General features: G+C 38.0%; 1 protein-coding gene across 1 annotated transcript in view; it reads left to right on the top strand.

The window, feature by feature from the left end:
• LOC579970 (contactin-2) overlaps window positions 1–12,860 on the top strand; it is a 45,355-nt gene that overhangs the window by 31,223 nt on the left and 1,272 nt on the right. Inside the window, exons 13-18 of the mRNA XM_030983495.1 lie at window positions 911–1,054; window positions 1,629–1,699; window positions 2,241–2,472; window positions 2,997–3,112; window positions 11,530–11,716; window positions 12,429–12,547. Coding sequence (XP_030839355.1) covers window positions 911–1,054; window positions 1,629–1,699; window positions 2,241–2,472; window positions 2,997–3,112; window positions 11,530–11,716; window positions 12,429–12,547 — 869 coding nt within the window. The remainder of the gene's footprint in view (window positions 1–910; window positions 1,055–1,628; window positions 1,700–2,240; window positions 2,473–2,996; window positions 3,113–11,529; window positions 11,717–12,428; window positions 12,548–12,860) is intronic.

Raw genomic sequence — 12,860 nt, 5'->3', positions numbered from 1 at the left:
TGACTATCATATTATGCAAGTGCTCTACTACTAATAATTATTCTTAATTAACTGTTATTTTATATGTCATTTCAATGAAAGAGAGAAAGTATAGGGATTAGAAGAGAAAAAGAGACCACAGTAATGATAATATATTGATACATCATTCTTTGTATCTAATCCCTAACACATTTGCATTAATTGTACAGGCGCATTACGAAAAGCTCTCGTTAAAACTATACCCCACCACTATAACACAGGAATCAATGTAAATCACCTGGGGTATCTTAATTGACCCCACTTTCGTTTCTCTCGTTAAAACTTTGAGAGAGCCACCAATACCTCACCACTATAACACATGCAGGCACCAATGTAAAGGTGGGGTATCCCGACCCCACTTTCGTTTCTCTCGTTAAAAACTTGGACAGAACCTTGAGGCTCTGCGTGAGAGATTATGATATTGGATTGCAGCTGGACTCTTCATCATCTTACGTAATACTAGTGTAAACAAACTCTTACTGGGGCTCTGCCTGAAAGGAAATGAGAAGTAGGAAATATATATACTTTACTTGTTTTAAGATATTTCATGTCCAAAAGTCACTTATGATTTAGATGAAGAAAATAATGAAAGTTCGAACGAAGCAAAATGACCCAGAATTGGCGATATATAACAACAATTAGAATTGTAAAAATTAGCACTCTTTTTTCCTTCCTCTCTCCCTCTATATCACCCCGTCAAGGTCTTGGCATGAGGATTACATTGTATATATTGTTTACTTTAGGCTTAGCTCTAGGAGTAGTGAAAGTCAAATGGGGGTTTCAATTTTAAACAAGAAGTTTTTGTCATGTTAAATGTATATAAAGGCATATTATTTGTAAATCCAATCATAAAAGGTGATAGCGTTATTCTTTATTTGTGTAATTTTTTCAGGTGAAAGCACTGGATCTAACTCTGTTCGTCTGATAGACTTGGATCCGTTCAGTCTTTATTCCTTCAGAGTTATCGCTGTCAATAGGATTGGTCGGGGAACACCCAGCGAACCTGTAGAGGCAGATGTCAAAACTGGCAAAACAGGTAAGATTCATACATAATGTATGTATATACATTATATAAATAGTTTGCTTTAAGGAGGTATTACCAGACTCTATCAAGCCTTTGTAAGTCCAAGACGTAGTGCTTCCTCGAAAAGCAGACCGTCACATTTTCTTTATTGGCTTAAACGGAACTACTTTATTAAATAGATAATCATGATGCAGTCAATAATTTTTTTCTATTAATATCATGTTTTTATTTTGGTCATGTCCCACACATTACATTGAACACCTGAATATTGAAGAACTCTTTTAAACAAAATAATCATTTTACTTTATCTTGAGGCTTGACCAGGATAAAGTAGGTACATGTATACTAAAATCTGTATCTATACATAATCTATGGGTACCCATTGTTATCACTTAATTGTACAATGTCATATGGGCTATTATCAGACACTGAGACCCTATAGAATTAACTCCAGTCTCTTCAGGCAGTGTGTTATTTGTATATCATTCAGTGGATAAGTTGTTTCATATTTGAAAATCAATGAATTATATTTTTCAACTTTGATTATGAACGTTAACTTTTATCTTATGATCCTTGACTCTTTTAGCTCCTACTGCATCACCATCGAATGTTGGAGGTGGCGGTGGCAATACTGGAGATCTTAGAATCACATGGGATGTAAGTGCCTCTACATGTTATAATAATAACAATACAATCAAGTTAAATTCCCAAGACAAATAATTGCATAATTAAGTTATGCTAATTGTCATATATTTTGAATATGTTATGTTAGCCAGGCAGATGCGCTCCTCTTTATTTCAAAAATGAAAATTTGGGCATTTTGAAGCCTGCTAATGATACAAATGATCGATGAGAGTTTCATTTTGGACTCTAGGTTGATTCTGAGTTGTGTCTTTCAGATAGTGGTTTTCCTAGACATTAATAATTGTGTGGTATAGTTTCAGTATAGTTTCAATTCCTAATTCGTTCTGCACTTTGTCACCCAAGACAATTGATCACCTATTTTTCATGTGTCCAAAAACAACTGCTTTTTGAAACGCGCTCCATACAAAGGCAACAAATTTCAATCCTGATTGCTTTCTTTGCTTTTTCTGTGTAACAGGCTCAGATTGCTACATAGCCATAAAAATATGATGGCACAAGAGTACTAGTCTCTCCTTGATCTTCAGATAAGATAAATTTTTGATGCTATTTTCAGAAATTCCCGACATCCAAGTGGAACTCTGAAACGGTGTCCTACAAGGTGGAATGGCAGAAGGTCGACAGTCGGGTGTCCTCTATAGGTCTCCTTGAGGAACCCAACGCTATCATCTACACAGCTACACTGGGCATTGATCTCTACACACAATACAGAGTACGGGTACAGGCAAGGAACGGCGAGGGAGAAGGTCCCTTCAGTGAATGGGCAGTCATCTATTCATACCAAGAAGGTAGGTATCTAGACTTAACTCGTAATGAAGATGATGGTAAGAATGGTGAGGGAGGGTTGATGACTAAGAAGGTAGAAGGGAGGAGGAATAGGAGCTAGAGGAGGGGGAGGAGAGGAGGAGGAGGAGCAGAGGAGGAGAAGGAGTGAGGGAGGGAGGGAGAAGAGATTTTAAGATTTTGGAAAGTTGCAAAGAAAAGAAAAAAAGGCGAAAGCTTGACTTTAACTGGCATAGGACAATACACTTCAGGAAAACCAATACAATTACAAATGACACAGACATATCAACACCACTTTTATGACTGCTTATTCAGAGGTTATCACTGGATTTAGAAAGTTATATTCTAATGACATCAAACAAGCCATTAATTCCGATGAATCAAACCATTCCATCCCAAAGATATCCTAGAGTCTTCTTACATCATCAGTGCCCCGAATAGATCAAGTTCTTTTGGTAGGCAAACTTTCTTTTCAGCTTAACATCCATGAAGCTCAGAGTTTTCTTGTTCACTTCATTTTGGTCTGCAGCACCCAAGACAGCTCCCACTGGAGTGAAAGCAGAGAGAGCTTCTGGGACGACCATCAATGTAAGCTGGGACGCAATTGATGAAAGCACTTTTGAGGGAGAACTCTTGGGATATAAGGTAACTGGGCAAGTGGTTCAATACAAAACTTTTGTTAGAAATATGAATATTTTATTTAGTTTTTGACATTAAAAATATTTAGCCAACATTGGGGCTCAAAATTTGTCTTATTCCTGTCTCTCAAGCTTGCAACTCCGTCCAGACACCAACAGGTTTGGCGTGCTTGATCCTGATGTCCAAAATGTCATCAGCGAGGAAAACTCAAATGCACGTGGGCCCACATGTGACTCATCAAACCCACCATTTCCTGGTTTACCCGCCTACTCATCGTCGCTCCAAAACATCAAGCAAAGGCGGTCTAAGCACAAACCTCGACTGAGAGTGCTAAGGTTTCTCAATGTGAACTGCCAGAGTATCGTGCCAAGATGCAACCATATTCCATCTTGGTTCATCAACACAGGCCTAACATAGTCATTGGTACAGAGTCCTGGTTGTCTGATGGCATCAACAGCAATAGAGTATTCCTCGATAAGCAATACACCATCCTACGTAGGGATCGTCCAAATGACCCACATGGCAGGGTATATTGCCACCAAGACTGATTTGATCGTTACAAGAGAGGAAGAACTGAAGACTGACTGTGAGATACTGTGGAGTCATATTGAAATGGCAGGAAGCAAAACACTTCATGTTTCAGCTTACTCCCAACTAACAATCGGACGTTTTCTGAACGTTCTAAAAAGGTTCCAAATTGGTTTCCTAAACGTTTTGTGAAAACGTTCTAAAGACGTCCATTTGTGGTAGGTTTTGGACGTCTTTTGGAACGTTCCAACTGGACGTTTTTTGAACGTTTTCTAAACGTTTTTAGAACCAATAAAAAACCTTTTATAGATTTGCTTTCAAGTGCAAGGACCTGCAGAAAACCTGTCGGACGTTTGGGACGTTTTAAGAACGTTTTAAGAACCTTAAAAACGTCCGGAAAACCTTTTAGGAACGTCTCGAACGTTTCCAGGACGTTTAAAGAACGTCTAGAACGTCCAAGAGAACCTTTTAAGAACGTGTAGAATGTACTGGAAACGTTTTGAAAACGTTTAGAAAACCTTTTACGAACGTCTAGAACGTCCTGGAAACGTTTTGAGAACGTTCAGAAAACCTTTTAAGAACGTCTAGAATGTCCTGGAAACATTTTAAGAACGTTCAGAAAAACTTTTGAGAACGTCCAATATACAGTGAATTTTTAATAAACGCTAGGTCACACATGTATTTGATTGATTTTATGAATTTATTATCAAACATATTTACAAAATATGTACAAAGGCTTGGCAATACAGTACATCATGTATATTTGAAAAAGAGTATTGGTATTTCCCGAAGTGCCCCCGAAAGAACATACAATTCTAATATTCAGAATAAATTGTTATTTGATCAATATCGATTCACAAACGGCTGAAATATCCATAAATATATTTTTATTCAAAATATTAAAAATGCTTGAAGACTACTTTGAAGAAAACAAATCTGAACAGTTCTTTAAAAAGCAATTGATATAGATATATATTTAATTATTATTTTAACAAACATTAAATGCAGAAACTGAAAGTAATGGGTCATTTTGAATAATAACAGGGGCTTTACTTGGCCGTTTGTAATTATTACTTTGCACCGTGATGGTGCAGGTTTTGGTTTTAAAGTTAAGTTTGACCAATACTAAACTATCCCTTTAAAACTATAGATACATAACACATGAACAATCTACAAATAAAACATAAGAAAATGATAGATGAGTTGAAGATATGCCTCATTAACTGGCAAATATGAATACTCATATAATTCACGGGTCTATGTCTCTATGAATAAACAAGGCAAGATAAAATGAATACTTTGAATAGTGTCAATAATTTGGCAGCACACATATAGCAACTTTGGTAACACACTTTATAAAAGCAATTTGAGTTATTTACAGAACCTGGCAATTCATGCCAAAAAGATGCCCCAGCAAATGATTAAGAAATCTTTCTATAATAAGTCTTGATCTTTGGTAAAACCAAATAGTGGATTGAATTTTTTGTGTACTATATCAAATTCTCCAGAACCTTTTAACAAAATGTCACAAATTATCATTAAATACATGTGAATAACCGATTTAGCTATGTGCCTCCACCCAGGATTAGCTTCATCATCCGGTGCAAATTATAACTATTCAAAAGAGTACATGTATTTACTTTCTCATCAACTTCTACAAGTGATAAAAATGTGACTATTTTGAGAAGTCACATTTCAAGTGAAAGTACGGCCAAAAACACAAGGAAACTACACTCGTTTCAGCTCTACAAATTGGCAACACTGATGACACCACTGTGAGTAGCTATCCATCAACTTTGTACTCAAAATTTCATATTTTCTAAATTTTCCTTAAAGTTACACATTTCCACAGCTTTTAATCAGAGTATGTTCAGATTACTAATGACGAGTAGCTTTCTACACAACATGCTTTGACTATGGGGGTTAGAAAATGTGAAATTTTGTGCACAAAGTGAATTTAGAGCTACTCAAGATGTCATCAGCATTGTCAATTTGAATAGCCGAGAGTAATTTACTAGAAAATGTAAAAAAAGAGTAGTTTCCTTACCGAGTTTGCCCATTTCTTATTTTTAATTTTGTTCAAATTTGTCTCCTTTGATTGAAGCAGTGAAATTTCTAGGGTAGATTTCCCCGTTAAATCCCAGTAAAAAATTGTCCTTTTGATCGACCAAAGATTTAGTGGGCAGGTTAAGATTTCCCAGAAGCCTTGCATTGGACACTGCATCTTACTTCAAATATAAAATCAACACAAAACACATGAACAATCTACAAAAAGCTATTTACAATAAACTGATAGAAATGAGTTGATATGAATTATTAACAGGCAAATATAAATACTCAAATTTAAGGGTCTATGAATATAGAAGACAAGGTTATAAGAGAGTTTGGCAGCACACACATTGGCCCGAATTCACAAAGCAAGGTTTGAGCTCAGACCAAGGTTTGAGCTCAAACCTCCTTTTGTTTCGCCAAACCTCCTTTTGTTCTTTACAAACCAGGTTTGTAAAAAACGCGTAAAACGCGTCATATGACGTACGAAAACCAAGGTTTGAGCTCAAACCTCCTTTGTGAATTCGGGCCATCGGTTTCAGCATCCTTACAAAAAGTAGTAAATTTACAGACCTATACAACTTTGTCTTGCATTCTCAACAAGATGATGGCAATTCAATTAAAAAAGATGCACCAACAAAACTGTTATGTCGCTGATAAAGTTTCTCCATTATTAGCTGAAATGGTCAAATTTGGTTTCAATACGAGTTTTAGGATTTTTGCATTGCCCCTGAATGAAGGTATCTTAATCTACCTTGAATGAAAATTTGGTGTTCACTGGTTTGGTAAACGGCTCCCTCAGGTCTTCCACATCAACGGCCGCTCCCGATTTGGACAAAAGCAGTTTTTGTACCAACTGCTTCAGCTGCTGCTGCCCTTCCTCCAGCCTCTGCACTAGTCTGCAGCGTACACAGTACCTGCACTTGAGAATTGCCTGAGAAGAAAAAAACAGACACATAAAATACATTATAATAACAGTTCAAGTCATTAAAAAGTTTGACAGCAAATTAATAGGATATTTTGGCGAGATATGTTTGATAGCTGAAAAATTTAGTCACTTCAGGAATATATCACCCAGCTTCAAAGACGACTCCTGTGCAGCGCTTCCAACAAAGTATACATACTGTAAGGATTTAAAAGCGACTCTTCTGTAAGAAAACTATACCCATGCCTTGTTGATGAAATAAATTACATGTACGCCGAGATAATCTGCCTCTCTTATCCAATCCAACAGTATTTTAGTGTAGCAACTTAGTACAAATGGCAAATGTTGTTTTGTTAGTTTATACGCTCTACAGTATATGTTCTGATGATAAAAAAACCCTCAGAAACTTTCGTTTGTGAAATGCTATCTGAAAAAAACTTACTTTCCAAAGCCCGAGCCCTTGCTGGAGTTGTGGGTTGGAACTGAAAAATGTGATGTGGACTTGGACTTCGCATTCAGTTTCGGCATTGGTATCTCTGCTGCCACAGCCTTAATCGTTCCTCCGCGTACATGTTGTTTTCTTGGGTCCTAACCGATTCAAGATCTGAAAAGTAGAGACACATTGCAGATGTTAAAAGGGATATCAAGACATGACAAGAATTCTCATAAACTGAACAAACTTTTGGGTAATGCAAACTTCTTGTCCGAAATTTATGCCTAGATTACAAATTAATTAATTAATTAATTAATGCGCTTTCACATAGTTGCCTGTATGTACAAATAAAACAAATCAATCCTTAAGTTATTAATCTACGTTATTGGAAATCAATTTCTTTAAATAATGTGTCATCTGAACTAAAAAGATTTTTTTTTAAAGAGACGAAATTGAGAACAAGATAGGCCTATAGATCTAGGTCGCGATATTTCTAAAAAAACAATTTCCATACAAAAAAAGTGGTTTGGGGAGCCTGTTGTAATAGGGGGTGGGATAATATAAAGTTGCTAAATGGTGGTGGAGGGAAAAGCATGAAATGTTCCACTGGGATTTTAAATGCTATTGAGGGAAGAGTAAATAAGTCGCGAAATGAGCTGGTAGTCGAGGGACTTATTTTCTTCACGAAATAGCATTTTAAATCCCAATGGGAACTTTCCATGATTTTTCCAGACAGCAAAGTTAACAACTCAACTGTTTTAATCATCCGATTACCATGTAATGTAACGAGCCATGCGCACATACCCACTCCAGCAAAGAGTCCATGCTATTATGCATATTGACCTCTAGCACTGCACTACGTGTTAATACTTAAGTTTTAGGCAGCATTTGCTCAAAAGGAATAGTCAATACACACATAATACAATCATGCCGATGCGGCTGTAAGCAAATTTTGACAGTAGATCTAGACAAACAATTTGAATTTCTAAATTGTTCTTTCTAACAAAATAACATCGGTAAGTTGAACAAATTGTATTTTATTAGACTAGACTACTGCTATTTAGGTGTCATCAATTGTCACTAAAGTACCGATTTTTAGTGAAAGAGTTTTGTACAGTGGTGTTTGAAATGTTGAGTATCAATAGCACAGCTTTTAATACACACAGCCAGGATAGTAATGCAGCTATGTATGCACTAACTCCAAGAAGCTGGAGTTATGTGTGCACATACCCTAGCCTACCCAATTACCATACCAGTCAATGCAATGAAAGTTTCAACGGCCTGCACATGCAACATAGAGTCTGCCGTACTTTTAGTTTTAATGCAAATAATCAATATTTTATTTCATTTTACATGCTTCAAAATCAATCAAACAAAGCTTAAATTCCTTACAGATATCAAAATGTTAAAATAACGCTTACCTCGGTGTCGCAGTCTAACAGATTATTTGAAATCTCGAAGTCACGTCATCAAGCAGTCAACTCGTCAGTCAGTTTAAAACACGCGGCAAGCTCTGGTGGAGCGAGCGCGCCGCACCGGCCGCGCTGGATACGATTCACTGACCTATACAGTGGTACTATTATATACGGTGCGTACGCACTTTGTATACACGTGGTTGAATGGAGCATACGTAGCGCGGTCGGACTGATTGGGCTGGGGGGGGGGGGGGGGGAGGGGCACAAACATTATGTGAGGGGGAGGGGTCATTCCTTATGTATTTCTTTTTTCTTCAAATAATTTCACCTTATGTTTTCTATTTTTTCCCTCAAAATTATTGGGGGCACGTGCCTCCCTACATCGCTACGCCACAGGAGTGCATCAGTTTGACATACCTCGACCCCCCCCCCCCCCATGCGTATGCATGTGGCCTAATTTCGCCAGCTGGTATTTTTTAAGGATAATTTATTTGGACATAAAAAATAAATTCAACAAAATACGTCTGAATAAAACGTTCTGTAAACGTTTTACAGGACCTATCCAAGAACGTTTAATTTGTAACGTCCAAAAAACGTTTTCTGAACGTCTTCAAAAGACCTAGCTCCGCAGCGAATGTAAAGTCCCAACTTAGACGTTATATAAACGTTTTTTAAACGTTTAATATGGACGAAGACGTACGGAACCTGATAGGAACGTTCTGTAAACGTTCTAAAAACGTTTTGTGTTTGCTGGGCTATCAACCAAAATTAGAAGATGATGAAGTCAGCCTCGCTGACCTGCAACAGTCTCTATCCCGGTTAGATAGAAGACACCTCTCAGGAGATTTTAACCTACCTGAATGGAAGTGGGATGGCCCTTATGTTGGTCCCTGTGCTTACCCTGCCCTTCATCATCAGTTTGGTGAAATTATAAACAATCACAGTCTTACTCAACTTGTCAAAGAGCCTATTCGACAAGCGAACAATCTTGACTTGATGCTTATCAGCAATTCAACCTTGGTCAACTCTGTGAGTAGTAGTGCCTGGTATCTCGGATCACACATGTCCAGTTGCTGATATAGACATATTATCCCCACAAAGATACCAGCCAAAGTGGAAAGTTCTTATATGTACAAGAAAGCAGACTGGTAGGGCTTTGCAGAACTCATGTAACATGTGCCAGATTATATATGTAGCAAGTCATCCAGTGCATCAGTCCATGACCTGTGTCAACTCTTCAAGAGAGGAATTAAAGGGGGTATTTTCAAACATTTCTCCCCCACAAGATGCTCAAACAGAAACAAGACTTGCCATGGATTACTAGCTGTATCCGTAAACTCATCTATAAGAGCAATAGGTTAAAAAGCAAGTGATAGGCTCAGGAGACAGAACATTCTGGTTTCTTTCCCACTTGAGACAGAATTGCAGCATTTGAAACTCCTCATCCAAGCAGAATCAAGGAAGGTATATTGGAGCCATCTTGAGTCAATTTACACTGCTGATGGACCCAATGAGTACGAGGGAATGAAGAGGTTCTGGAAGTTTGTGAAGAACCATCATACTGAACGCTGTGGGATACCTATACTCTGAAAACTGATGAGCATACTATCACAAGCCCCCAGGACAAGACTGAAGCACCGAACAAAAAATTCAAGATGGCTTTCATCAATGAAATTGATGTTCCCACTGATTTTTTTCCTGAAACATCTCCTTATGATGCCATGCCGGACATCCACATCTCAACCCAAGGCATTGTTAAGATGTTGGAGAAGTCGAAAGTCCGGAAAGCCACGGGACCAGATGGAATACCAGCATTGTTACTCCGCAAGCTTTCAAGAGTGGTAGCTCCATCTGTGTGTGCCATCTTTGAAGTCTCTTAAAGGACCAGTGAAGTTCCGGATGATTGGGGCCTTGCGGACGTGGTCCCCATCTACAAGAAGGGAGATAAAACAGATCCTGAGAATTATCGTCCAATCTCTCTCACAAGTATCATCTGTAAAATGATGGAGCACATATTTGCCTCTTCCTTTTTTACATAAATGACCTGCCAAACCAACTTTCAACGAAAGTCAGATTCTTCGCCGATGACACAATTCTGTACCATAGCACCCAGACACCTGAGGATGCAGAATTGCTACAGCAGGATCTTGATCAGCTTTGTGGGTGGTCAAGCAAGTGGATGATGGCACTAAATCAAAAGAAATGCCAGGTCATAACTTTCTCGAGGAAGAAGACCAAGTATGTCCAACAGTATTCCCTCAATGAAGAAGTCTTGGAGTCTGTGTCAGCTGCCAAATACCTTGGCATTAATTACTCTCACTGCTGACCTCAACTGGACACAGCATGTATCTGCCACCTGTAAGAAGGCAAACAACACCCTAGCCTTTCTAAGAAGGAACCTGCATGTCAGCTCCACTTAGCTTAAGACTACTGCATACCAGACTCTTGTTCGTCCTCTTCTTGAGTATGGGATTGCTGTCTGGGATCCACACACCATCAGATGTCTAAACCAGTTGGAAAAGGTCCTGAGACTAGCAGTGAGATATGTTCTCAACCGCTATCATCATACATATAGCGTCTCTGACATGCTGAGTCAACTTAGATGGACCTCCCTCCAGAAGAGAAGAAAGCATCAACGCCTGACCTTACCAAATTTTCAGGGGGGTTATTGCCCAGGAGCTAATTGTCCTGATATGGTTTTCATGAGATACACTCTTCCATCGAAACAAAGGTATGGTCATTTTAGACAGTTAGTCTTTCTATACAAATATTTTCTGTAGTAGCTTCCGGGGAACATCATTTGTGCAACCATTGTACGACATGATGATTACTGTAACAATAGGATCTTTTGATAATTCTTTGTCCTTCAATCATGCACAGATCACCATTGTTGGTATTCTAGTGATGACAGTGATGAAGCTGATGGTGACACATAAGACAGCCTCTGGGTCTGGACTATGAATACAATCTCAAACCTTTAATCTTGTATTTAAATGATGTACTTATCACAACTCTCTCTCTCTCTCTTTCTTTCTTTATCTCTTTCCACCTGTCTCCATCTCTCTCTCTCTAGTTGAAGTATTGGAGTGATGACAGTAATGAAGCCAACGCTAACACCGCTGTCAGTCTGGGAGTTGGGACCTCAAATACAATCACAGGCCTGGAACCCAGCACCAGGTACACTGTAATGGTGGCAGCATACAGCGGAGGTGGTAACGGACCCGATAGCAACACAGCTTCAGATACTACTTTCAAGAGCGGTAAGATAGAAAGATTGAAAGGAGATGGATACATTTTATGCAAAGTGTGTCTTTCAAGACACCGCTGACCAATGTACCTTGTGTGTTAAAGAATTCATGCTTGTATATATCTAGATCACATATTACTGAAAGGATGCAAATCTTAGATCTTGTCCAGATTAAAGAAAGGTACATGATAGGAAGAATCATACCATTTATCTCATATTTTTGTAAAATCATACATATTCTTTGCCTGAAATTTCATTAGCAGTTCCATTAATATTTGTATGTTCATGACAGATCCAGAAAATGTACGTACATCACATGTATAACTTCATGGAATAATCTCAAAATCATTTTCCCCATTGTTCATCTTGATAAATTCATTTTCCATGGTATTGAAGTTCACAATTTTTAACCCTGTTTAAATTACTTTATGAAGAACTTCTTTTTTTCAGTCCACAAGATATTTCTATTGTGAATAGAAATTGTACACTGTTTTATTGTCAATCACACCATCATATTCTATCACAGCACACCCCACTCCAGCTTGGAAAAATCTGCCTCTAGGATTATCTCATCAAGGTACACAATTGGAAAAATGGAATTTGTATGGTTATTAGCACCTATGGCACAGAGAGGGTTAGAGTTGGGAAGATGTATTACACACATGCATACATCTTGGGTTCAAGGTCACATATCCCTTTTGTCTTTTTCCCTTTTGATTGTACAGCACCCATGCAGAAACCAACAGGAGTAAGGGCAGTCCAATCAGAAACAGGCGGTGATCTTACAGTCAATTGGAATGGTATCACTACATCAGCATCTGAAGAGCCGCTCATGGGATACAAGGCAAGTCTCCTTCAAACTCAGTTAGCCTTAAGCCCACCCAACACTACACGATCGTCCTGGAATCCGATGTTCGAAGAAATAACAATTGTACTAGATAGCAAAACACCATTTTTCTGATTATGCTTCTAGATAATTGTAAGAATACTAACAACCAGAATTTTAGTGCATTGAATTCAGAATAAAAGTCAGAATAAAATCAGATTTCAGCTTAAAATCTTAGACATTTGCACTACTTTGAAATTTAGATTTTCTAAATCATGTGACTATCATGTCCACTGTCATTAATATTTTACTTGTTTGAATATTTTACTTG

Source organism: Strongylocentrotus purpuratus, unplaced genomic scaffold (assembly GCF_000002235.5).
Source record: "Strongylocentrotus purpuratus isolate Spur 01 unplaced genomic scaffold, Spur_5.0 spur5_contig_829, whole genome shotgun sequence".
NCBI lineage: Eukaryota > Metazoa > Echinodermata > Echinoidea > Camarodonta > Strongylocentrotidae > Strongylocentrotus > Strongylocentrotus purpuratus.
Note: the sequence above shows the minus strand (reverse complement) of the source record. Positions and strands in the feature narration are given on the sequence as shown.